Source organism: Callionymus lyra, chromosome 15 (assembly GCF_982586985.1).
Source record: "Callionymus lyra chromosome 15, fCalLyr1.hap1.1, whole genome shotgun sequence".
Taxonomy (NCBI): Eukaryota; Metazoa; Chordata; class Actinopteri; order Syngnathiformes; family Callionymidae; genus Callionymus; species Callionymus lyra.
This window is the reverse complement of record NC_141832.1, coordinates 9110126-9136388: the sequence shown is the minus strand read 5'-3', so window position 1 is coordinate 9136388 and position 26263 is coordinate 9110126. Positions and strand designations below refer to the sequence as shown.

Here is a 26263-nt window from a genome sequence, read left to right as displayed (position 1 = left end):
TAAAGAGACGCCGGACGTCAGTCGAAACTTTACGTTCCAGACTCTCAGGGGTTTCAGTTTCATGGAATGGGTTGAAGAAGAAATAAAACACTCGGATGAAACTCTAGACTCACAGCATTCTTCTCTTCTTACCATGTTTAGTTTCACAGCAATATCTTAGGTTTAACTAGTTTATAATAAAGGATAAACTAGATTTATTCTGTGCTTGAAGCTCACAGACTGGTGTCCAGTCAAAGCATCACAACTATGTTTTCCTGCTTCCACTCATGTGTAAAAAAGATCCGACGAAAACCCAAAATACAACCTCGGCGGCCACAGGAAATGATGTCACGAGTGAAGCTGGCAAATATAGAAACCCATGTAAGATCTCAGGGAGAGATTCGGGGTGGAAACTTTCCACGTCTGTTTACTGTTAAGTCGTCGGAAACTATCTTTTATGAAATGTCGCCGAGGCTAATCGTCCGCTATCAAGTCAAGTTCATGAGTTTCCATGGAAGTAGGGCCACGGTTTCTTCACGATGCTGCCACTGAGAGCCGCCACCGGACCTCCGCCTGTAGCTCCTCCCCCCAGCAGCAATGGCCGCCACTCGTGGTGAAAGAAAGATCGAAGGGTTGCCAGATCGGTCCGATAGTTTCTGGCCCAAACACAACTTAAACTAGCGGGAAAAAATGTCGGAAAACTAGGGTATGATATCCGGCGGACCATGTGATGCTAATAATTGTTGCATAAATGTGTAAAATGTTGTTTTTTGAAGGCTTAAAAAAGGTAGAAATTTACCAATTTTTACCAGGGTATGATAAGATCCATCCATCCATCCATCGATCCATCCTTCCATCCATCCTTCCATTCATCCATGCATCCATGCATCCTTCCATCCATCCATCCATCCATCCTTCCATGCATCCATCCATCCATCCATCCATGCATCCATGCATCCATGCATCCATGCATCCATGCATCCATGCATCCTTCCATCCATCCAACCATCCTTCCTTGCATCCATCCATCCATCCATCCATGCATCCATGCATCCATGCATCCATCCATCCATCCATCCATGCATCCTTCCATCCATCCATCCATCCTTCCATGCATCCATGCATCCATCCATCCATCCATCCATGCATCCTTCCATCCATCCATCCATCCTTCCATGCATCCATCCATCCATCCATCCATCCATGCATCCATGCATCCATCCATCCTTCCATCCATCCATCCATCCTTCCATGCATCCATCCATCCATCCATCCATCCATCCATGCATCCATCCATCCATCCATGCATCCATCCATCCATCCATGCATCCTTCCATCCATCCATCCATCCATCCATCCATCCATCCATCCATCCATCCATCCATGCATCCATGCATCCATGCATCCATGCATCCTTCCATCCATCCATCCATCCATCCTTCCATGCATCCATCCATCCATCCATGCATCCATCCATCCATCTCTCCATCCATCCATCCATCCTTCCATCCATCCATCCATCTCTCCATCCATCCATCTCTCCATCCATCCATCCATCCATCCTTCCATCCATCCTTCCATCCATCCATCCATCTCTCCATCCATCCATCCATCCATCCATCCATCCCTCCACCCATCCATGTTTTAAGGCCTAACATTATATTTCTTTACTTTTTTTGAAAAACTCAAGTGTTATTTATTTCAAAAATACTTCAATTGTTTATTTCCTGACCTTTTCTAAAGAACTCAACGTTTATTGATAGATTATGATTATTAGTGAAATTATTTATTTATCTGAAGAAGAAACTTGTAAAGAACTTGGAAACTGTGTTTTGTTTGTGGCTTTTAAGGAAAAAACAATACATTTTTAGTTGTCACAGTATTTCTGTTATACACTGACCCTGGCCCCCCATCAGAGAAGGGAAAAGTTACGTGGCCCTCAGAGGACAAAAAGTGACTTAAACCGACCAAACTGAATAAAAAAACAGCAAAAATGGGGGAGGCTGACTTGCCCTGGCAACCACTGATGGAAAAGAAAACGACCAAAAACTTTAAATTCCTTCAGCCAGAGTGTTAATCTGATTTCTTTTGGCAACTTAAATGAAAAACATGTGTAGTTATTACAAACAGATCTTAAAAAGTAGACAAGAATTTTCCTTTCGGGAGATTAAAGGAACTATTTGGGTCAGTGGTCCAGCTCTTATCAGCTCTCTGGTCTCACCGCTTCACAGTAAAGCTCAGCTGATAGCAGATCAGCCCCTCCAGTCTGGCATGTGTCATTTACGGCCTCGTTCTCAACGGACGTCCAACGCTTCTGGAGGCCCGAGAGAGAGGGAAGGCTCGTGGGCGGGACAGAGTTGAGACAATGCAGGCCGTAAGAAGGTATTTTTAACTACTCTCTAAGTACCCTGAGATGACTTTTGACATCACTTACTACGGCGGTGACGACCTCTAGTTACCTGCTCCACGGATTCACACTCAGGTGGAAGTCAAATAAAAGCAAGACCGAGAGGTTTTATTGACAGTCAGTCTCCACACCGTCGTTTAGAATCGAAGGAGCCCAGATCGACGACTTCAGACACAGGAAAAATAATCACAATGCTATTAAAAAAGGGTCTAAATACTCACAAATGATCGACAAATAGAAAAAAAGAGTCGTCGGTGAAGGATTGGCGCTTCATTTATACTAACAAACAAAGATCAACTTGTTCCAAAATGAAACAAAATGAAAAGAAAAAAATACCATCTTTTTTAAAAGAAAAACATATGTAAGTATTTAAGTAATTATCAATAACTGGTATTAAATTCCCCCCAGACTTTTTTCTTGTCCATTAGGTGGTTGTTGTTATTTTCTTGTGCAAGACGTGTTTTTGTTACCCTCTACTATGATGTGATTTTTTGTTGTAGTTCTATGTGTGTTTTTGTGTTGTTATTTGTAACTTTATAGTAAACTTTTTTTTCGTTCTTATGTACGATGTGTTTTTCTCATCATCATTATACAATGGTAGTAAAATAAAAATAGGGATGTTGCATTTTAATCTAATGGATTTTTCATATGTAATAAAAGAAATTAAAGGTGTAGATCAGGGGTCGGTATTATGTCTGCATTATATTCATGGACCAAACCTCAGATAAAAACAGTAAAAATAAATAGTTTGTGTGTCACTTATTTTCAACTTTTTTTCTCCCTTTTTTAATACATAAACTTGACTTAAAACGAGCCACAAGCTAATTTCACTTCAGAGAAAATACCGTCTATTTGTCCAAACTAAACACTCTTCAGGCATTAATAATCGATCATACATATTGTTACCTGGTAACAAATGCCTCACAGACTGGTACCGGTCCACGGGACCAATGGTGTAGATGATGCACAATTTTTGTTGGGACCAAAATATGGAACAATTGTAGGATAATGTCGTTAATATATTTGCGACAGATGCCAAATGCTACATGAAAATCTATGACTTTTTTTATTTGTTCAGGCTTTTCCTTTTCCTTCCTTGATTTTCTGGAACTCCTGTTGTGTTATCAGTTTTATCTTGCCCTTTAAAGTTTATACTTTAATGAATATTGTTTTGGTTGTTTAAGCGCTTTGTGACCCTGGTCTGGAAAAGCGCTTTACAAATAAAAATTACTTACTTACTTATAAATAGGATAATTCGACTTCAGCTTGCGAAAAAATACAATTACACAAAAAAGGTTTAAAATGCATTTCCATGATTGAATCAGTGCCTGAATAAATATATATATTCCATGTGAATATCAGAAACAGAAAAAGGCTTCATTATATCTTTTTCGTGTGTAGTATGTTGTGTGTAAACCCAACAGAACCGAGGATGTAAGAAGGAGTATCACTATGACATCATCGTCGCAGGGTTAGAGACGTTAGAATGTGACCTCAAGGTTCTGGACTTTCCCTCTTGTTTTCCACCCACTCGCCGGGAATGTGACCCTCCGACCGCGATCCACTCCGCGGGGCCCACCGGACCCGTCATTGACAACGACCTTCACAGACGGTTCTGAAAAAGACCCGACGAACCGAGCGCCGATGACTCACCTCGGGTTCTAACCGCCCGTCACTCTTCCTCGTGGGTTCATGCGGGAAGACTTTCTTTTCTTCCACTCCGTCCTCCCAGATGAACTCATCCCAGAGACTCGCCGGACACACAAAAGACGCTTTCATGAGCCGCTGGCGTGTCAACAGCTCCGCCAATAAAGAAAGAATAAACATGTAACCCGGAGCGTAAATGGCCGAACTGTTCTGGAGGGAAAATGGAAAAGTTCACGTTGGACTTTTGCTGAAGTTTGAAAACATTCGCTTCTTTAATATGAGAGAGTGAGCCTTGAGATGGAGGTGAAAGGTCAGATGCGAGCTTGTGGGAATGTGGACGAAAGGGAGAAATAAAAGGGATTCCTTTGAAAGTCATGTAACAATCCACACACTATGTTTGTTCTTGTGTTTGTGTTTTTTGTTGTTTTATCTTTGCTTTTTATTGGTGATTTTTTTTTGTTGATGTAACCATTCATGTTGATAATTATGTTTCTTTTTTATTGTTGCTTAGTTTTTGTGTTATTTATTCAAACGTCATTGTTAGTGTTTTTCTTTGTGTTTTTGTATTTATGTTTTTAACTATGTTGATCTTTTGATTTTGTTTGATATTATTATATTGTTGTATAATTGCCTTTTTTCTCGGCCATTAGATGGTTTTTGTTGCTACAGTCGACATTGATGCTAATTTATTTTGTTTTTGTACATTTTTGTGTCTGTGTTATGTTGTTGTCGATGTTGTTTTATTGTTGTTGTATTAATACTTTTTTTGTTCTTCTGCATGTTTTGTGACTATCTATGTTTATGTTGTCAATCATGCTTTTTTAAATGTACTTAGCTTGTTTGTGCTATTTATTTTCACCTTTTTGTTTTCGTACTTATGTTGTTGACCCTGTTGATCCTCTTGATTTTGTTTATGATATTATCTATTGTATTATTTCCTTATTACCTATTCTTCGTGTGCATGATGTGTTTTGTTGTTGTTACGGTCGAATTGATGTTACTAATGTTGTTTTTTTTGTCTGTGTTATTACTGATGTTATTGTCAATGTGGTTTGTTTTATGTTGTCAATTATGCTTTTTTAAATTGTCATTTGTGTTTTTGTGTTATTTATTTTTTATCATGTTGATTTATTTCTGATATTATTTATGTTGTTATACTTTTATTTCCTTTTTTATTGGCAGTTTTTTGTTTAGTTGTTGTTACTGTCTACTATGATGTCTATTGTTTGGTTGTTCTTAGGTTTTTTGTTTGTGTTATTATTTGTTGTTATTTTGTTGCATTACTTACTTGTGCATAATGTGGTTTTTGTTACTGTCTACTATGATGTGCTTTTTTGTTGTATATGTGATTTTGTGTTATTTGTAACGTTATAGTAAACTTTTTTGTTGTTCTTATGCATGATGTGTTTTTGTCATCATCATTATACAATGGTAGTAAAATAAAAATAGTGATGTTGCATTTTAATCTAATGGATTTTTCACATAAAAGCAATTTTAAAGTCATTTAAACGTCTTAACTTAATGAGACTTTTATGTAGGATTAAGACGCTTTAGTTTCAGTCGTCTGTGGATTTAAATACAATCACTATTTTGGTTCATAAAAAGGGTGACAGAGTCTCAACAGAGAAACGGACAAAAGAGAAATAGGGATGTTTATGTTGACATATGGTCAAGAGTGACTTTCACATATGTTGTTTTTAGTCAAACGTTCCCAAAACGCGGCCTCTTCCTGTGTCCACTTATATCACACAACCACAACAAACATCCCAGCGGCTTCGCTCCATATGGAAAAAACATTCATGGGAATCCAACGTCTTTACTCGAATCAAAGAACGTCGAAAATGCAATTAAGTATTCGGCGCATGATTGTGGGGGAAAGTTTGGCTCCGACACAAACGTAGTTCTTGTAAAAAAAAGTTAGCTCATGTCATTGGCTTTGGTGAGAGAATTTACACTTTCAAAGAGTCACAACTGTATGGTAATGTTTCTCTTTACAGCCAACACACTCTTTTCATAACCATTAACATGTGTTTTGTGATTGAAACAGCTCCATGCCAAAACAAAAACGCCGAAGCAGACGCACTGAAGTCGGCGGGAGTGAAGCGAGATCTTTGAAAGGTAAGAAATCCAGAAAATAATCCAACACTTTAACGTTTTCTCCTCTTACAAATTTGGGCCTGAACTCCCTACATTCCTATCAGAAAGTGTCAGAAATATTCCGTGATCAGTGAAAAATGTTGTACTTCTCGGGGCTATAAAGAACAATACGTCAACAGTGGATGTAAACACATAGATATCAAAATTTATTCTCACAAATTTTAAATAAAAAAGCTTTAAAAAATAGTAACAATCACTGAAAACCAACCGCTTGGCTACAGATGCTAAGCTAATGAAGCTAACTGTCAGTTTCCTGAAAGGGCTATTTTACTTCTTTTTTTGTATCATTTGCAATACAAATATTAATATAATTATATATGCTATATAATTTCTGAAAATTCGAATTTAATTTGAAAGCTACTTATATGTAATAATAGCGACCATAATAGCGCAAACGGTAGCAAAAACGGTGGCTAACGGATTAGCAAAATGATTTCTCTCGTGTACTTTATAACAATAAAGTTTTGTTATGGTTAGCGTTTTATTAATGTCTGTGGTCTATGATATTTTATGTTTTGAAGGTTTTTATAATCATAATTTGTGGGGGTTTTTTTCAAGATACATTTAGAATATTGTTTTTTTTTTGTGAAACAATGTTAGCAAAGAGGGATGTTGTCGTCTAAGAAAGAAGACGAGCTAAAACACAGAATCTACTGTCTTCTGTGTGCAAATGTTGTCGTGTGTGAAACCAAGATAAACACAGAGAACTAGTCCAAAATGGGAGACAAAAGCAGTCCTGCTCACTTCCTGTCTACGGGAACATAAGCGTGACAGGGGAGAAAAAAAAAAAAGCACCAGGACTCCTGGACACGACATACTGAACCCGCCCTGTCGGAAGAAGACGACGTGGGTGTGCCCGCCTGGTGCTCAGAGGACTCAGTTGGCCTCGGGCCGAGACCGTGACGGAGCAGATCCCCGCTGTGGGAACTGAAAGAGTCCGAGGCCGAGAGTCCTGCCGCAGGTTCTTTGTGTGCTAACTAATCTGCGGCGGCACACTGAGAACCTGTCACTGCCTCACCGTGGGGGGGGGGCGAGCGAGGTGCCACTCGGCCCGCCGGGCCCGGGCGACGCTTGGGTGGGCCCCCCGAGCTCATTACACGGACCCTTGATAGAACCCGGGTCGTTAATACCGAAGAGGTTGGTGAAGCTCAGAAGGGACGTCTGGGTCATGATGACGATTCCATGACGGATTCGTAAAATGGGTCACATGTGGACACGCCCTGAGCCGGACTGAGTCACACAAAGTTTTTTGGTTCATTATGACAGTAGAAATAATCATAACAACATCTCAGTCGGACAACAACAACGAAGGTTCTTTGAGCCGTGACCTCATCCGGATGTCACGCTCCTCTCGAGGCACAATGGAACTCCTTCCTGTTTGGGAAAAAGCTGGACACGGGAACTTCGCTCATCCCGTTACCGCTTTCGTCATTTCCTCTCCTGTTGTCGTGACGATGGCCCGTCCACACGACTGGAGAACGTTCCTCACGCAACATTCTTACGTTTTACACCATGTTTTCAAACATAGTTAGTGAGTAAATAATCATTATTTGTAAAGCGCCTTTCTAGACCAGGGTCACGAAGCGCTTGAACGATCAAAAGCGACATGTAAGGTGACCATGAATAGAAAGTAAGAACCAGAATTTGAAAGTTGATCCTGAAAGAAACTGGAAGCCAGTGAAGAGTTTCAAGGATCGGGGAAATGTAAGTTCTTCTACTACAGCAGGTCAGAATTCTCACTGCAGAGTTTTGAATCAACTGCAGGCGAGACAAATCCTTCTTGTTTAGACACGAAAAAAACTGTTACATTAGTCAAAACGAAGAGACACAAACACATGGATTACAAGCTCCAGATCAAGTTGTGACATGATTTTCATAAGTTTATGGATTTTTCTCAGTTGAAGGAAACAGTTTTTTGGTAATTTTTTAGTGTAGATCTGGGGTCACCAACTTTCTACCTCGAGCTACGCCCAGGGCACCAGGTGACCCAGAGGACTACACAGTTTTAAAAAAGTACTTGTATATAGTTGTGAATGAGGAATGATATTTCATTAACACATAAACCACATTATTTATTCTATAATATAGTCATATCATTACTAATGGGAAACTACACGGGAAGCAGAAAATCAAACATAATAACAAGGTAATTGTATTAATTAAATATTTTTTAAAAGGCCGTTTGCAGCCGCCTGTGTAAACATTAATGATGATGGACCGTTTTTAAAGATAGTCCTTGAATACTTATGATCTAAGACAGTGGTCGCTAACGGTTCTTAAACGCAAAACAAATAGCATTACGTGCGAAAGAATTAACATTAGGTCCATTAAAAATACATCCCGCCATGATGTGGATTCAGAAGGACCTCTGGCCTGCTTTTCTGCAACATCATAGTTCCATGAATCGTTTGTTTTTCTACTTGTTTTGGCTGGTTTACAAGTTTATTTAACCCGAATGAGCATCTTCAGATGTCAGGCTTGATAGACTGAGGTTATTTCAGAGAAAATAGGGCCATTTTTCTAAATAAAACAGTACAACAGACAGTAATAATCCATCCAAGAGAAACAACATTTTGTCTTTTTCTATGTCTCACGATGGTTGGAGACCACTGACATAATATAACATATATAAATAAAAGATGTAAATATAGCAACAGAAGTATTAAAAATATCATTTTTTCTCTATAGAAATGTGTTTACGCACAGGAAAAGTAATTTTTATTTATATAGCGCTTTTCCAGACCAGGGTCACAAAGCGCTTAAACAATCAAAACAATATTCAATAAAGAATATACTTTAAAGGTCAAGATAACATGGAGAACACAACAGGTTCCTTCATCGGACCAGTCGGCACTTTGCAAAAAAGGGTTTGTTTTGTCTGCGGACCTCCTCTGGTTCCGTCCGCTCGCCGAAGAATGGATGACAGTCAGACGAATGAAAAGTGAGTTAGCCTCAGCTTTACTAATGACGGCTGATCCTGTTATCTGGATCTGTCTCCAGCAGAGCTTCCCATTGTGATGCAGAGATACTTCTCTCACGTGCACGAGAAGGTGCCTCGACTCCATTTGGTGATCGGGGTTTGTTGTTTTATTGCGACGGTTTATAGTGAAAATATAAGAAGCATCTGAAGGTTCTCATGGAGATAAGTATTTCAAAGTAAGGGTGAGGCAGATCAATGGGACTCGCTGCTGGATTTGTTTTTTTTAATCTGCCAGAACCAGAAGAGCAACAAAATGACTGATGGCTGTTCTACTTCTGAAACTTCTGCTGCAGCTGGAGGGCAAACTTAGGAGAGCAACACTCACATTTGTCCTCCGAGGGTGATTCATCAGACACCCCCCCAACAACCCAGAGGTCAGGCCAGGAGGAGGAGTGAGGAGGGGGGCTTCTGAAGGAACTGCCCCTAGAGCGCGTCATTCCCACGCACGCTGCCGTGGAGCGCGGTTCTCCTCCAGACCTTCTACCCGAACTCTGCACAGGTGAGTGTTTTTTTCTAAATACCTGCTGTCCATCACAGTTTGATCTTCTTTTAAGCTGAATCTCTGACTCAAAAACACAGTTTAATGTTTTAAAAAATTAAAAAAAAAAAACCGAATGAACACAGAAACTGCTGCAAAACACGTGAAATATTTTGACTTGACGTCTGTTTAACGACCATAAAAAAGAATTTTCACGTGTTTAGGAAGTATTTCTGACTTCCGAATATTTTTAAAGCGGAATTGCGATACTCGTGTGTAAACACAACTTTTAATCGTTTAAGACAAGTCATGATATCGCTGAGGAAATAAAATAAAATAAAAAAAAGTTGGTTCAATTTAATGACTTTTGCCAAGTTGTTGCAAAACGTTTTTACTGTATTCAGTGTACGCTGTATTTTTTTTATTTTTTTTAAATATCTAATATTATTCGCGACGCCGTCAGCAAGTAACCGGTTAATAAACAAAATAGAAGTTCACCGATTCAGTGAAGGAGAAGGAGATTTTCTGTGAGTCGAAAAAAAGTCGTGACTCAAGTGAGAAGTTTAAACGTTTAAATTACCATCTCAGTTGTGGTTTTGACGTAAAAAATAAATCGTCCATTAAACGCATTTTTGTACTTTAGTGTGTAATTGTGTTTCATTCGAAGACATCTCGTTCTTTCTCTTTAAATGTAATTGAGATTAAGACACAATTGTCAAATATTTTGATTATATATTTTGGTCGATTTTGATTTAACTTTACTGTGTTTTCGCAGGCTGGCTTTTGGCGCCCCCTTGTGGTCGGTTACCGGAATCCTACACTCGCTGGTTGAGAACTCTGAGGATGCATGAGTTTACATCCGTGGATCTATTTTAAAAATACAAAAAAAAACTGAAAGAGAATCATTAAAAAAAAGATGGCAACGGAGTCTTTCCACGCCGCCTACGCCGCTGTGGCCGCATCGGTCGTTCCTGTGACCCCGTCCCCCGGGGGCCTGTCCCTGATGTTCCGCCAGTACCAGAGCAATGCGGTCCTCCTGGAGCACTACAACTTCACCGGGAAGCTGAAGGAAAACAAGTACAAGGACGGAGTCAAACCCGAGGCCGTGGCCTTCCTGCTGGTGTGCCTGCTCATCGTGCTGGAAAACGCCATCGTCCTCGCCGCCATCTGGAGGAACAAGAAGTTCCATCTCCCCATGTACTACCTGCTCGGGAACTTGACTCTGTCCGACCTGCTGGCGGGGTTCACCTACATGGTGAACATCATGACGTCGGGGGCGCAGACGTTAAAGATGACCCCGGTTCTGTGGTTCCTGCGAGAAGGAGGCGTCTTCATCATGCTCGCCGCCTCCGTGGTCAGCCTGTTGGCCATCGCCATCGAGCGTCACGTGACCATGGTGCGGATGAAGCCGTACCAGGGGGACAAACAGGGTCGGATGTTCGCTCTGATCGGCGCCAGCTGGGTGTTGTCCATATTCCTGGGGGTCCTGCCCGTGCTGGGCTGGAACTGCATCGGCCGACTGGACCATTGCTCCACGGTCCTGCCGCTGTACGACAAGAGCTACATCCTCTTCTGCATCACGGTCTTCAGCGCCATCCTGATGGCCATCGTGGTGCTGTACGTCCGCATCTTCCGCATCGTCAAGTCCAACACCCAGCGCCTGGGTCCCGGTCCGATGCGCAAAGGGATGTGTCGGAAGTCTCAGAAGTACATGGCGCTGCTGAAAACCGTCACCATCGTCCTGGGCGTGTTCATCGCCTGCTGGCTGCCGCTCTTCATCCTCCTCTTGCTGGACTTCTTCTGTCCCGCCAAGAGCTGCCCCGTGCTCCTCAAAGCGGACTACTTCCTGGGCATCGCGATGTTCAACTCCCTGCTCAACCCCATCATCTACACCCTGACCAGCAAGGACATGAGGAGAGCCATCATAAGACTGCTGTGCAGACACTGTCTCCTGACGAAAGACGGACAGATCAAGAAGATCGGGATGCCCTTCCTGGAGTGCAGCACCAGTAAAACGGACGCTACCTCTCGGAGACTAGAAGGGCTGGAGACCACCGTGTCTTCGGGAAACTTCACCCCGTCGACGATAAAAGCCATCTTTCCCAAGATGTTGAAGACCTGAGACCTAGGAGCTCAGAACCACTGACCAGAGAAGCGATTGATCCATCGATCTTCAACAGTGTCGCACGAAGATCTTCAGTTCAGCCTGAATCTGATTTTACCATGAGGTCAGTTTTATGACTTCAGGCTCAGATCGTCACTTCTGTTATGGGTAGACCACAAGTCTACTGACGGGACTTTATAGCCGTCGGGTATATTCTTGTTGGGCAGGTTGTCTATCCCTTCATCAGCTGGAGCTGGCTCCAACTAAGTCGAGGTTGACGAACTGTCAGTCATTTATTCAGTCAGAACATGATCCAGGAAGTGAGTGCAAGGACGGATGACGCCAACACTCGTGTCATCTACAGCAGTGGTCCCGGGGAAGGGGACATATGAGGATTATAATTTATATGACTTGTGTTCTATTAATTATTACTGTCTGAAAGGACTGATTTATTATCCTGTGACAACATCAAGACGCTTGTTTCGGTAAAGTTTACTCCAAAAATAAACCTGTAAATACGAGTGAAAAACAAACTCTATACGATTTATTTTTTAGTTTTTATCTGAAGGTTGGTCCGTGAATATAATGCAGATGTTAAACCGGTCGGTAGCGCAAAGAATTATGGGGATCCGCGATCTAATGTCTTAAATACGTAGTGGAAGCAGCTTTTTTTCAGAGTGTGTGTTCGTACGACGACGTCACAAGTTTCCCAGATAATTACACTTCACCTCTGGAAGCACATGTGTGTCCTCTGCCTTTTAATGACATGTTGTTACAAAGGTGGAGCATCCACACCCAAAACTCTGCTGCCCAAAAACATGCAATTTCTGCCTCGTTTTTTTTCTTTGGTTTACGGAACCGTCGCGACCACCAAGGTGAAGCCTGGAGAGGACTGCAACCTCGCCCCAACTTGAAGACCAGAGCTAAAGACTCTAAAAGTGCTAAAGTAGCCGCAGTGTTCCGACGATACCATGGACGACACTTGTAACCTTGTATACAAAGAGAAAAGTCGACATGTGTGTGTAGCAGTCGATGAAAGATGCATTATTTGAAGTCACTTAACTTATGTTGTTTTTGTATGTGCACTGAATAAAGAGTGGATGATTTTTAAAGGTGTTTTTCTTCTTTCAAAGCTGTCGTTTCTTTAACATCCATAACACAGTAAACTATACAAACATGCTCAGAGTTCTGTGCTCTTGTCAAACATTCATTGACCTTTATAACCACATTTACGTGGTGACCTTGACTGCCTCACAAAGCCTCCCTCCGGGGACTCCGGTTTCCTCCCACATGCCAAAAATATACTGACATTGATCGAGAACCTTATATTGTCAGTAGGTGCGAGAGTGTTGCATGTCTTCGCGACATGTTGGCGAACTTATCACGGCGCCATCTGCCCATTACCCAAAGTAGCTGGGATAGACTCCCGACCTTGACAACCCCCTTAAGGGACTAGGTGGAAGAAGATGAAGGGATGAAGAACACTTTGGCTAATAGCTACTTATAAATAACCGTTATAAATCCAAAATAATTTACTATTTAACTGTTGGTCTCCATGGTTACCACTAATCCCAGTTTTTAATTAATACAAGATTTTATAGATATAGAGTCTGAACAGAACAACTAGTTGACAGTTAAAAACATAATAGTCAAACCAAAATATAACAAAGAAAACTCATTTGTGTGAAAACAATGCAGAAAATTAAGTGTGTTTTAATCAAAGCTGATAACGGATCCTATAAAGTTGACAATAAAGATACAGTCATGTGACCTGAAATATAAACACCAGACAAACTAGCATCATTGCATTTGTTAATTAAGACATTTTAAACATTTTTTATTTGATCATGAGCAGAGAAAATCTCTGACGATACAAAGAACCACAGATAAATTATTGAAAGTCTCAAATGCTAGTCAGACAGACGTTTTTTTTTAATAGAAGATTAGATAAATTGCAGATTTGTGGATACAATTAAAAATAAATAAATGCTAGTTTGCTTCTAATGATCCACTAGTTGATCTGCAGTGACTCCTAGTGGCCGAGGAGTAGAACTCGCCGGAATCATGAACCCCAAGGAAACCGGGAAACTATAACACTTTTAATTCATTATAACATTTAAAAAAGGGATGAAAATAACCTCGTCATAGTCCGCTCTATCATTTATCTCCGATGAGGCTCCACAGCTGGTCGCTCACGTCTTTACGCGACTGCATGGACATGTTGATGCTGATGGGCGACGCCAGTTCTGCCCCATAATGCACTGCAGAAGGAGCGACACGTGGATCAGCCGTGTGAGCAGAAACGAGACGAGATAAAACGCACCTCCTCTCAACATGTCGGGCTCCATGTCGAATTCCCACTTGATTTTGGAGACCAGGTAGAACAGCTGGGAGACGTAGCTGGAAGACAAACATGTGTGTTCATTAAACTGGACGCCAAATAACCAAAGATATTTCTATTAAATACAATTGTTAATAAAAACCTAATTTTGCATCTTAAAGTGTTAAAAAAGGAAGTCCTATTTCCCAACCTTACCTGCTTCTTTTCTTTCTGGGGGTGAAGTCTTCTTTCTGCGAGAGCGCATGACTCTAAGCAAACTCTTGCACCGAACTAACGTATTAAATCAACGCTTCAAGGTTAATAAAATACAGTTTTTGGTCAGGTTATTGAGAGTTAAAATTGATGAACCAGATATCAGAATCATAAACTTGTATTGCCAGTGTTGTAAACACAACATAGGACTTTTGTGGTATCAGTAAAGAATAAAAGAACAAAATAAGAAAACACACAAACGGAACCAAGCGCCTTTATTATTGGTTGATGAAAAATAAATCAACCTACAGTCAAATGGTTAAATGATCATTTGGAGAGACAAACGAAAAAATTAATTAGGGGCTCAATGTCTACACGTGTAAGCGGTTAAACGTATCCATTTAAAAAAAAAATTATTTGCATTGCCTCCATGTTTATTTCTCACCAATATATACATGAATGCAGTGGACCAATGAGGCGCGTGTGTTTTGGTCATGTGATGTGGCACCGAGTAGACTGCGGTGTCAATAAAGAGATTTTTGACCGTGACAGAAAGATTTTTAAAAGCTAAAACCACAAAAATGTATGTTTATTGTACTATACACTTTGCCGCATCGATATTCAACATTATACTTCCGGCCTCTAGATGGCAGCAGTCATTACGTCCTCCGCAGCAAAAAGAACAACGAAATCCTGCAAGATCCCGCCGTAACTGAGGACAAGAGGATACCGTCGACTCCAGCAGCTTTTAAAGCTGATGTTTGGACATATTTTGGCTTTCAGTTCTTTTATTCAACCAAAAATAGCGGAATAATAAGAATTCAAGTTCAGTGTTCCCTAAAATCTTCCCCAAAATTATGAAGATTTATAAAAAATAAAGCGTATCTTGATCTGAAGATATATTGATAGATTAATGTATTGCTACAGCCTTAGTGTAGCTTCGTAGTATAACACTAAGAGGGTTATTACTATGAAGCCTCACAGAGTTATACTACTGAACCTTGGCTTTTGATCGGCGTGTACCACGTAAAATTGCTTGAAGGTCAAAGAGTAGAACCAGTATAAATAGATAAGGCTTATAAGGCACACAATTAAAGGATTTTAAGTGCGTCACATAGTCTGAAAATTAAATTATGTGATTAATACGTTACATCGGCTCTAAATAAGTACTGTACCTATTTTAAGTGGGTCTACAAGAATATTTGTCTGATGACTACTAGAAGGGATTTGATGTAATGGGATTATAAGGCGTTTGAATGGAGACAGACCCTGGCAACCGGTTACACAACAGTGAAGAAAAAAAATGTAAACGTTGACAGCTCTAGTGTGCGTGGCTGATGTCGACCGAGAGAACTGAAGTGGACTCACATGGCTGCGGGGATGACCTCAGTCGTGTCTTCATTGGCCTCGGTCTCGAGGATCTGCAGCTCTTCTTCGGTGCTTCTGAGCTTCTCCAATTGTCTCTGGAGAAACCTGGATGGTGGGTTAAGGAAGTTATGGATACAGGATGAGGAGATGGGGGAAGATTTTAGAACGACCTGGGATTCATGTTCCCCCATCAAAAAGGATACTCTATTTCAGAGTCTGTGGTCTGGCTCTTAGCGGTGAACCTTCTCAGCTGCTCCTCCAAGCTCAGAAGCTCCTCTTCTCTTTGTCGCTTCTCTCGTTCCATGTCCAGCAACGTCTCAGCGACTCCCTCCTCCTCCTGAGCCATTCCTGCACACGGGGGAAAGCCGGTCGTGACACCTGTAGCCATTAACATTAACGTGGGCAATTTTACCTTTTAAAATGTTATCGACAATGTTTTTGGTGTCCATGTGTCTATCGGACAGAAGCTGGAGTTCTTCCTTCACCTTCATCAGACTCTCAGGCTGACTGCTGTTGATGTAGGCGACCAGCGCTTCGCCAGTTTCTTCCAAGTCCTGGAACTTGTGACCCTCTGGATCCATGGTGGCGGTTCTGAGGCTACAGTTCAACAGAGAATGAAGGGACAATGTTAATAAACGATGAGTAAAACCAGCTTATATGTTTTTTTTAATACGCATTAGGACGTGTCTCTTTACTAAAAGCAGTTGATGAATCCAAACATATAAATTAAAATGTTGAAATGTAACTTATATTAAAAATAAAAAATGTATTTTAGCACCGCTACTTAAAACGGTGTTGACAGACGAAAACGATAAAGTTGTTGAAAACTCGACACGCGCACATATCACACACGCGTACAGACTTACATAAATGTCCAGTTTGGCAAGTCTATATATTTAATACTTAAGTGTATTAAAGGTTTTAATAAATAAAGTTACCGTGCAGGAGGATTCAAAACAACCAGGATCGCGCCTTCACCACGCCTTCTTCTTCGTCGTCGTTCTTCCGAGGCTGTCAGTGACTATCGCCACCTACAGTTCAAGCGTGACACTGCATTGATATTGGACGCAAAACGTATCGACTCCATGACATTAATAAACCTTTATTCCTCTTTTTTTAAGACTTTAAAATAGATTTATATATGAAAATCATGAATATTACATTGTGAATCAACTTGAACACGTTTTTTTGTTTTGAAAATCATTTGAGATGCTTTTTTTATTTAAGATCTTAATCATAGATGTTGTCGAAAATACCTTAAATACAGAGAAATGTTTGAAACCAGGGGCACCAGTCCAGCAGCAACTAAAAGACGGACCTTAAATGAATTTTAAATCATTTCCGAAGATAACTGAAGACATTGTGCTCATCTTGACACACTTAAAAAAAAAAAACGATAACACTTTATTTAGAGTGTTGTCTTTTAAAATGAATCCATCAAAGCATATTAATTCAGGTGTCGAGAACATGATCTGTTAAAAATGTGTCCAAAAGTCAGATTAACGTTTCTTTTTCTCCATCTTCTGCTGGTCTTTCCTTCTCTGCCTGCCGAGCTGTCTGAAGAAGAGTCTCTTGGGGTTCAAGCCGTACGCCTTCAGTCGCCGGCTGCTGAACTCCCGACCCCCGATTTTCACTTCCGTTTTCACCGCGGTTTGATGGAAACGCTTCTTGTTCTTCTTGACCGCTGCTTTAACAGCCGTCTTCTCGACATCCACTTTGATCTTCTTCTTAGGTACTAGAACCTCGTCGTCTTCATCCTCCTCGGCCTCGACTGCAGCCGGAGAGTTTGAGGAAAGTTGAGCCGACGTCTCGCCCGTCGAGGCTCGGTCGTCGTTCTTCGCCGTTTCTCGTTGTTCCTCCTGCACCTCCTGACCGTCCCTGCAGTTTGGAAATGAAACGTGTCTTTATTTTGCTCCAAAGATGAAGGAATTGAACTACAGGGCGTTTACTCACTCGGAATAGACGGACACCAGGATCTCTCTCTTCTTCTTCGAGTTCTGCGACTTGATCTGATAGTTTTTCAGTTCGCACATTTCCTCGCGGTCGGAACTGCAGAGAAGAAGCTCGAGTTAAAATCTAAGGGAGGAAATCAGTGTCATCACAATATTGCACGATTGAATTGAAAGTTTTTAATAAATGTTGGAACTTATTTTTAATGGAATGTTTGCTTTGTTTATTAAATTCAATTGTTGTATATTGAAGAGTTAAATAAGGAAGTGTACATTTTTCTAAATTAATTCATAACATTTGCACAATAACTGAAGAATACATTTTCTAAATGTAATTTAATTATGTTTGTGGCCTTCAAAACTCAATATGAAAACATTGGTGAAATAATGTCAAACAATACCAACAGTCAATTTAAAAAGGCTACCAATTTTACAAAATATTGAATTAAAAAATATTTTTTAATTATTGGTAGTAAAATATCAATGTCTATGTGTAAAAAAAAAGAAGAAAATTTAAAGTTCAAACTTTCAATAGAGAAATAATTAAATTATTCAAGTAAAAAGTTCAATGCTATAAAAAAAAGTTTGAAATAATATACTTTTGATACAAGTTTTTTGTTTTATGACCACAACTGGCCAATTTAATTAATAGAAAATAATAAAAAATAATAATAATTTATTATTATTTATTTAATATTATTATTCTTTTTTTAATCTAATTAATTATTATTTATGTAAAAACCTAATACAACCTTTCAATATATAAATTACTGATTAATTTATCTCAACAACAAAATAATATAAAACATTAATAAAAAACATTTCAACTTTTCAAATTTAATTTCAAATATTTAAGGTAAGGTAAGGTAAGGTAAAACTTTATTGATCCCTCAGGAGGTCTCCTTTGGGAAATTGTTTTTTTACAATAGCCAGCAATTTTTCATAAACAATAAAAAATAATACATAAAAAATAAAATAAGAAGAACATAAAGAGGAAGAACAAGATGACACAATCTAAGTCTAAAGACAAAGACAAAGAACATAGGTCAAGGAAAGAAAAACAACAAAGACAAAGATACAAAGACTAACATGGAACAGAACATCCAGATACTTTCACTCCACTCCTGCCCCCGAACTCAGAATTGTACAATTTAATAGCCCGAGGGATGAATGAGTCCCTGAGTCTATTTGTTTTGCACCTGGGTAGGAGCATTCGTGCACTCATTCTGCTTCTCTGCTCACTGATGACAGTGTTCAGAGGATGACTGTCATCGTCCATGATGGACAGTAGTTTGTTCAATGATCTCCTCTCAGCAACTGTCACCAGTGAGTCCAGCTTCATTCCAACCACAGAACCAGCCCTCCTGATCAACCTGTCCAACCTGTTGACACTCCTCTTGGACACATTTCCACCCCAACACACCACAGCATAGAACAGGACACTGGCCACCACAGACTGGTAGAACATGCAGAGGAGCTTCTTGCAGATGTTAAATGAACGAAGCCTCCTCAGAAAGTACAGTCTACTCTGAACCTTCTTATACACATGGTCTGTGTTGCAGGACCAGTCCAGTTTACTGTCCATCCACACGCCGAGGTACTTATAGTTGTCCACTATCTCCACCTCGTTAACCCAAAGAAAGACGACAGTTTGAGCGACATGTACCGGAACATGCAGGTTTTCTTCAGGGAGGCCCAGCGGTTCAGGTCCTTGTCGTTGGCCTTCAAAATCTACACAGAAACAACAGTTTCAAGAAGTCGTTTCAATGGTAAAGTTTGAGCCGCTCAGAGAGAAGATTAGTGAGCAGATCATCGCTGGTCACGACCAGCTCAGTGACAATCGACCTCATCACTGCAGCTCGTCCAATGAGCAGCGAGCGCGTCGACTCACCTCGTCCACCGACAGACCGAAGTCGTTCGCCAAGACCTGGCGGTAGCGGAACCTGCAGGGCAGATCGTCGATGATGTCCTCGTAGTCCAGTTTGTAGTACTCGTCCAGGTACTGCTGGAAGCTCTTCTCGTCTGAAACAGTCGCACCGTCACCGGCCGTCATGTGACCAACACCAGAACTCCGACTTACTCGGGTCGAACACGGGCTTGGCTGTCGTTACGGCTTCAGCGAACAGAGACTTTTTCTTCTTCTTGCCCATCTGCGGTAAATCCATCTTCTGCAACTTCTTCCTCTCCTTCTTCTTCTTCTTGGAGGCGACGTGCTGACTGGGGTCGTAGTCCGCGTCCATCTGACGAAGAGGATTCAATGTTTGTTACACTGAAGGAAAAAATTGATTTTTATTTCGGCTTACGACGAAGTCCTGGTCGTCACAGTGTGGCTCGAATCCTTCTGGCTCGCCGGCCTCCTGGTCGTGGTCGTGGTTTTCCTCTCCGGTCCATGTGTCCCAGTTCCAGCGTTCTGAAGCACACGTTACACTTCAGTGTATTCTTGGAACAATTGTGCGTAATATAATTTTTATATAATGTACTGTATATTTCAATATAAAGTTATGTACGATAGAAATACTGAATATATGATTTAAGGGGGTTTATTTCAGTGGGACAAAATCATTTTATTTTTTTATTTTATTATCCTGAAAGGCTTATTCTCTAATCTATTAGGGCTGTGTATTGGCAAGAATCTGTCGATACTATAAGTATCACGATACATGTGTAACCATACAATATATTGTGTTACTGTAGGAACAACATTTTTTCTGGCTTTTACAACAAAGTAATGAGCAAATATTTTCTCTAATCAAATGTGAAAGTGCTTCCTAAAATATGAACAAATAAAATGTAAACTTATTAAACAATAAAGTTCTTTTTCACTCATTTCGGCGGTTTTGTCGTTTCTTTGGCTCGGAGGAAATGGCGAATATTGCCAACTAGTGATCGGAGGTTTAATTGCAGCACAGAGATGAAAAAACACTGAATATCTGAGTGTTCATTTTTGCACATTAAATGTAAGTAAGTAAGTAATATTTATTTATATAGCGCTTTTCGAGACCAGGGTCACAAAGCGCTTAAACAATCAAAACAATACTCAATAAAATATATACTTTAAAGATCAAGATAATACTGAGAACAACACAGGAGTTCCAGAAATTCAAGGAAAAGCCTGAACAAATAAAAACGTCTTAAGATGTTTCATAAAACATGAAGTATTAACCATAAAATAAATTTTGAATATGATAAAATCTTTAAACAAATCGAGTTTAATTATGGTGTTATCTCAGGGTCAAGGGGACCCGGTGGCCCAAAAACAAATGTATTACTGGCATCCCTTGGGTGGTCTCCAGGTCACCTTGACATATAAGAAATAAGATTATGTGAACTTGTTCAACTTTGTAATCCTACCCTCATCAGGATAATCCTGTTTTAATAATAATAATCCTGATCCCACCGTAAAGTTTTTAACGACACAATCTAAAGACTTGATCCAGATTTAAACTAGGATTCAAATTCATGATCCGATCTAATTTCAAGAATCATTCTTTTCCGTTTTGAACGACCCATTTTCAAGATTGATTTCTATAACCAGAATCTGATCACTTTTAAACAACAGGCCCCCTTTAAACAAACAAGAAAACTCACCTTCGAATTCCTCGTCGTCCTCAAACTGTGGCTTCTTGTCTTCGTTCTCTCCGTAGTACTCGTCTCCAAAGTACTTCTGCAGACGTCAGATGGAGGAGGTTTAGGAAACTGGCCGAGAGAACGTTCCCTCCGCACACCGACGCCGGTCTCACCTGCATCAGCTGGTCGTGCTGCTGAGGATCAAACTCTCCCTCCAGGTCGGTGTGACTGAAGGCCAGATCCTCGTTCCCCGTCAGCTCCTGCAGCTTCTTCAGCTTGTCCATGATCTCGCTTCTCTTCAGATTCTTCAGCTGCTTCAGCTGTTCTCGTTTATGCTCTTTCTCCTGTGGAGAGCGAAGAGAGACGCGTCAGAACATCCGAGCCCGACGCTCAAACGTACCACCTTCTCCACTCGTAACCCACCTTCTCTTTCCTGTCCTTCACCTCCTCGCGCTTCCTCTTCCTGCTGTCGTCCTTGGAGCGGACGGAGGTGGCGATGGTACGAGGGTACGTTTTGATCTGTTGAGCGCCGGGCTCCTCGAAACGAAAGTTGTACGTTCTCTCGAAGGCTTGCTGTTGCTTCAGGAAGTCCTCGCCTTCTTCTTCGGAGTCGTCCACGTCGTCTTGGATCACCTCGTCGTAGGTCGGGATCCTGAGCAGATCAGGGATTGATTTGTGCTTTCAAACCCTTTTGTCGACTTCACCGTGTCGCCAATACTTTCAATAATGTTACAACAAAATAAACAAGTCTTCAATAAGAGGTTTATTGTAAGTAAGTAAGTAATTTTTATTTATATAGCGCTTTTCTAGACCAGGGTCACAAAGTGCTTAAACAATCAAAACAATATTCAATAAAGTATATATTTAAAGATCAAGATAAAACTGATTACACAACAGGAGTTCCAGAAAATCTAGGAAAAGCCTGAACAAATAAAAACGTCTTAAGATGTTTCTCGAAGGAGTCAGTAGATCCATCAAGATACTATGGAAGTATAATAGTTCCATCAGAATATTTAATGGTTCAATATTTCAAATATTAAAACTTTAAATTGTTTTATTGAAATGTTGTCGTTTTTTATTGTTAGATTTTTTTGGAATAATTTAATTAAATCATTTTTATATTTAAAGGTAAAATTTGTTTTATTTTTTAACAATTTAATTTATAACAACAAATATTTCTAAAAAATTAATGTGTTTATATTTACACAGAGGTTCATATTTTAATACCAATAATCCTAAAATTTCTAAATTTGATATATTTTTAATTTTCTGAAAGTTCTATCAAGAAGCCCATTTTTGGTGTCGTCTGGTGGAACTATTATACCATTATTTTTAGATGAAATTTAAAAGGCTACAAATGAAAGAAATATTGAATTTAGAAAGATGTATAAATATTGTAAATATCAAAATATGTGTGAAAAACATTTTATATTGTTTTCAAAATTCGATTTTTCTAAATTCAATTATTAAAAATGGAAAGAAAAATCAATTAAACATTTCATTATATAAATAGTTTAATTCAATTATAAACAAAAAAAAAGAATTAAATGCTTAAAACACAAAAAAACATTGGTGAAATAGTATCAGACAATACCTTAAAAGGATACCAATTTCAAAAATATTGAATTAAAAAAATATTATTTTTGAATTGTTGGAAGTAAAATATCAACGTCTGTTTAAAAAAAATAATATTTAAAATTCAAACTTTCAATAGAGAAATTATTCAATTATTCAAGTAAAAAAAGTGTTTTGTTTTATGACCACAACTGGACAATTTAATTAATTAAAAAAAACCCATCTACGTGTATTTTTTAAACTTGCTATTCACATCAAAACTGCTGAAATATTTACAAAAGACAAAACAACATACCGATCTTCATCATCGTTATCAAGGTAGCCTTTGTTCAGGACATAATCTCGCAGGAAACGTTCCTTCTCGTCCAACTTTGGGTCATTCCAGTAATCTCTGAGATGTTTCTGCATCAAAACAAGATCTTTATCAAACAAAAACCTTTTTCTTGCGAATCCTTCGACCTGAACAAAAACACCCACCATGTCCTTCACCTCCTCCGGTCCCTCCAGCTCCGCCTGACCCTTCAGCCAGTCCAAATAATCGGCGTGCTCTTTGTCCTGCGACCATCACTCGGGTCATCTCTCAACATCAACACAACAAAAATCAAAACCTACTTTCTCGTCTTGTGTTTTGACCCTCCTGGTCAGCAGCTCCGACTCGCCCTGGCCGGGAGCGTCATCATCGTCATCGTCCTGGATGAACTTCTGGAAGCTGCAGAGAGACGATTGGTTAAGTGACCTCGGCTGCGACCCTTAGAAACGGCGTTCACCTTTCTTTAAGACGCTTTTGCTCCTGGATGTAGGTCGGAGACGCGGCTCTCTGCAAAGAAATATAATTAAGTGACATGAAGAAAAATATCAAGCTTCAAACTCTTACCTCGCGTCTCTTCACAGCCTCCTCGTCGTCGCCATCGCTGTCGTCATCATCTTCATATTTACTGTGGAATTAAACGTTATTTTCTTTACTTTTTGAATCTGTTGGATTCAGATCCCAAAAAGGAATGGACTCACCCTTCTTTTTCCAGAATAACTTTCCGTTCATAATCCTTCAGATACATGGGTTTTACTGCAGTTTTGGACGTAGATGGCTTTGCGTCGTCGCTGGGTGCGTCTGCAGATGATGACGTCATTGTAATCCACTATCACGTCACGTGGTTACCGTTAGTAAGTAAATACCTGCGTAGAACTTGGCATCCTGCTGATAGATCTTTGGATCTTTTTTCTTCAGCAGTGACAGCGTTCTGTAGAAATCTCTTTCCACTTCCGGGTCCAGCTCCTGCACGTGGAAACATGTTTTTAAACAAAAACAACATAAAAACCAAAAGTAAACAAAAGCTAACGATGCTAACGAACCACGTTCTCGTCCTCAGAGCTGGACTCGGATGACCCAGATTCTTCATGGTCCCAATATTTGTCTTTCACTACAAAAAAAAACAACACAAACGATTAAATACAGAAACATTATTTAGCAGCTCCTCGTCGTGCTGTTAGCATTTAGCTAACCGAGCTAGCTAGCGCGTCACTTACGCCTTTGAAGTTCTTCTTTCTGCCGATATTTGTCGTATTTATTGGCGAACTTGTTGTTTATCTTGAACTCCGAGTGTCCGGGCATGTTTGTTATAGTGTGTGTCAAAGAAAGAAGACACGTGAAGAGACTGGAGCTCAGCTGTGACCAGCGTGTGAGGAATCACCCGCATGGGAACCAGGGCAGTAGCTCAGGTCGTCCTGAAGAGGGCGCACTCGTCTTAGTAACAATAAGACAATTCAGTCATTTTTCAGAGATTGTTATGTTGGTTTCTGTCCCTGAGTGTGTGTCTGTGTGTGTTTATGTACGTGTGTGTATGTCTCTGTGTGTGTTCATGTATGTGTGTGAATGTCTGTGTGTGTGTAAATGTACGTGTGTGAGCTTATGTGTGCGTTTCTGTCTCTCTGTGTATGTTAATGTAAATGTACATGTATTTATGTTTGTATTTATGTTTGTGTGTGTTAATGTGTGTAAATATGCATTTGTGTATTTCTGTCTCTCTCTGTGTGTTTACGTGTGTCTCTCTCTCTGTAAATGTAAGTGTGTGTGTCTCTGTGTGTGTGTCTATGTCTCTGTGTGTGTGTGTCTCTCTCACTGTGTGTACATGTACATGTGTGTGTTTATGTCTCTCCCTCTGCGTAAATGCGTCTGCATGTGTCTGTCTCTGTGTATGAGTTTGTTTGTCTGTGTGTGTGTCTCTCTCTGTCTGTTTGTGTGTCTATGTTTGTGTGTGTGTGTGTTTTTTGTATGTGTGTGTCTGTGTTTTTGCATGTGTATCTATGTGTGTGTGTTTGTTTCTATGTATGTGAGTGTTTGTCTGTGTGTGTATGCTGTAAGTGTTTCTTTTAATGTGTTCATGTGTGTGTCTTTGGTTGTCTGTGTGTGTCTCTCTTGCTGTGTGAGTGTTCTGTCTGGGTGTGTGTCTATGTTTCTGTGTGTGTTTTTTGTATGTTTGCATCTGTGTTTGTGCATGTGTATATAAGTGTGTGAGTTTTTTGTCTGTGTGTGTGTGTACTTGCGTTTATACAGTATATGTCTGTGTACGTGTCTTTTCATGTGTGTTTTTGTTCATATGTGTGTGTCCCTCAGTCTGTGTGAGTGTTTCTCTATGTGTCTACGTGTGTGTGTGTGTCTCCACCTGTGTTTATGTGTGTATTTGTTTGTATGTGTGTGTCTATGTGTGTGTGTGTGTGTGTCTGTAAATGTACGTGTGTGTGTGTACATGCATGTGTGTGTGTCTGTACATGTGCGTGTGTGTGTCTGTACAAGCATGTGTGTGTGTCTGTACATGCATGTGTGTGTCTGTACATGTATGTGTGTGTGTGTCTGTACATGCACGTGTGTGTGTCTGTACATGCATGTGTGTGTGTCTGTACATGCATGTGTGTGTGTCTGTACATGTATGTGTGTGTGTCTGTACATGCGTGTGTGTGTCTGTACATGTATGTGTGTGTGTCTGTACATGCATGTGTGTGTATATGTTATCTGTGATCTCACCTCTCTGTTGAGTTAGCAACACACGTCAAACTAAGTCTTATCATTTGTAATCTGTTAAAAACTTCCTCTCCCTCTCTCTCTCACTGGCCTTGACCTTTGACCTTTGCTCTCCGGGCCCGTCGGTGGGATCGGTGTTGACACAGAGTCCAGCAGAGAGTCTGTGCTAGTTTCTCCTCTGGAGTTCATGTAAACATCTGTGGCTCTCGGAAACTAGGAGCAGCTTTGTTCTCGTTGAAAAGAACGACTTGGATTGAAGTTCATACAAGTTCGGGAAGTTACACACAGTTTGATTGTGTTCCTCCCACTCAGGGTTTCGAAGAAAAAGTGGGTCTGTCCGTGACGTGTGCGTTTCCCAGGAAAAGTGTGTTTTTCATTGTGCGGCCAGAGTAGAAGCGACCGCCCCCCTGAACAGACCCCGGGTCGGGCGGGGGGGTGGGGGGGGGCAACTCACGTTTTCCACCGGGGTCGACATACCGCAGCTGCTACACACATTTATCACA

At 40.3% G+C, this 26263-nt stretch overlaps 3 protein-coding genes across 3 annotated transcripts; 1 reads left to right on the top strand and 2 right to left on the bottom strand.

Annotated features, from left to right (window-relative positions):
- Positions 1-9514: 9514 nt before the first annotated feature.
- Positions 9515-12858, top strand: s1pr5a (sphingosine-1-phosphate receptor 5a). The gene is made up of 2 exons (XM_087808676.1): positions 9515-9669; positions 10424-12858. Exon 2 carries the CDS (start codon positions 10565-10567, stop codon positions 11768-11770), a length of 1206 nt encoding a protein of 401 aa, XP_087664802.1. The 5' UTR covers positions 9515-9669; positions 10424-10564; the 3' UTR covers positions 11771-12858.
- A 589-nt stretch (positions 12859-13447) lies between these two features.
- On the bottom strand, positions 13448-16631 carry spc24 (SPC24 component of NDC80 kinetochore complex). The gene is made up of 6 exons (XM_087808678.1): positions 16592-16631; positions 16066-16250; positions 15857-16001; positions 15654-15758; positions 14076-14152; positions 13448-14013 (listed from the first exon to the last, which is right to left on the bottom strand). Exons 2-6 carry the CDS (start codon positions 16232-16234, stop codon positions 13910-13912), a joined length of 600 nt encoding a protein of 199 aa, XP_087664804.1. The 5' UTR covers positions 16235-16250; positions 16592-16631; the 3' UTR covers positions 13448-13909.
- Positions 16632-16739: 108 nt separating this feature from the next.
- On the bottom strand, positions 16740-24426 carry kri1 (KRI1 homolog). The gene is made up of 18 exons (XM_087808675.1): positions 24269-24426; positions 24095-24162; positions 23918-24017; positions 23753-23852; positions 23619-23679; positions 23512-23561; positions 23357-23453; positions 23222-23299; positions 23040-23146; positions 21593-21821; positions 21343-21513; positions 21191-21266; positions 19906-20012; positions 19683-19842; positions 19494-19624; positions 19269-19333; positions 17607-17702; positions 16740-17531 (listed from the first exon to the last, which is right to left on the bottom strand). The coding sequence occupies exons 1-18, from the start codon at positions 24351-24353 to the stop codon at positions 17153-17155; spliced, it is 2160 nt and encodes a 719-aa protein (XP_087664801.1). The 5' UTR covers positions 24354-24426; the 3' UTR covers positions 16740-17152.
- Positions 24427-26263: the final 1837 nt, after the last annotated feature.

Bases quoted from the DNA above. Each gene is read 5' to 3' on its own strand.
- kri1 (XM_087808675.1), bottom strand. From the start codon at position 24,353: ATGCCCGGACACTCGGAGTTCAAGATAAACAACAAGTTCGCCAATAAA. The intron at 23,562-23,618 runs GTAAGAGTTTGA...ATTTCTTTGCAG, and splicing joins AGGCTGTGAAGAGACGCGAG to AGAGCCGCGTCTCCGACCTA. The intron at 19,625-19,682 runs GTAAGTCGGAGT...CGACTGTTTCAG, and splicing joins CAAGCCCGTGTTCGACCCGA to ACGAGAAGAGCTTCCAGCAG.
- s1pr5a (XM_087808676.1), top strand. From the start codon at position 10,565: ATGGCAACGGAGTCTTTCCACGCCGCCTACGCCGCTGTGGCCGCATCG.
- spc24 (XM_087808678.1), bottom strand. From the start codon at position 16,234: ATGGATCCAGAGGGTCACAAGTTCCAGGACTTGGAAGAAACTGGCGAA. The intron at 15,759-15,856 runs GTATCCTTTTTG...CCCACCATCCAG, and splicing joins ACCACAGACTCTGAAATAGA to GTTTCTCCAGAGACAATTGG. The intron at 14,153-15,653 runs GTGAGTCCACTT...TTTGTCTTCCAG, and splicing joins GAGGTCATCCCCGCAGCCAT to CTACGTCTCCCAGCTGTTCT.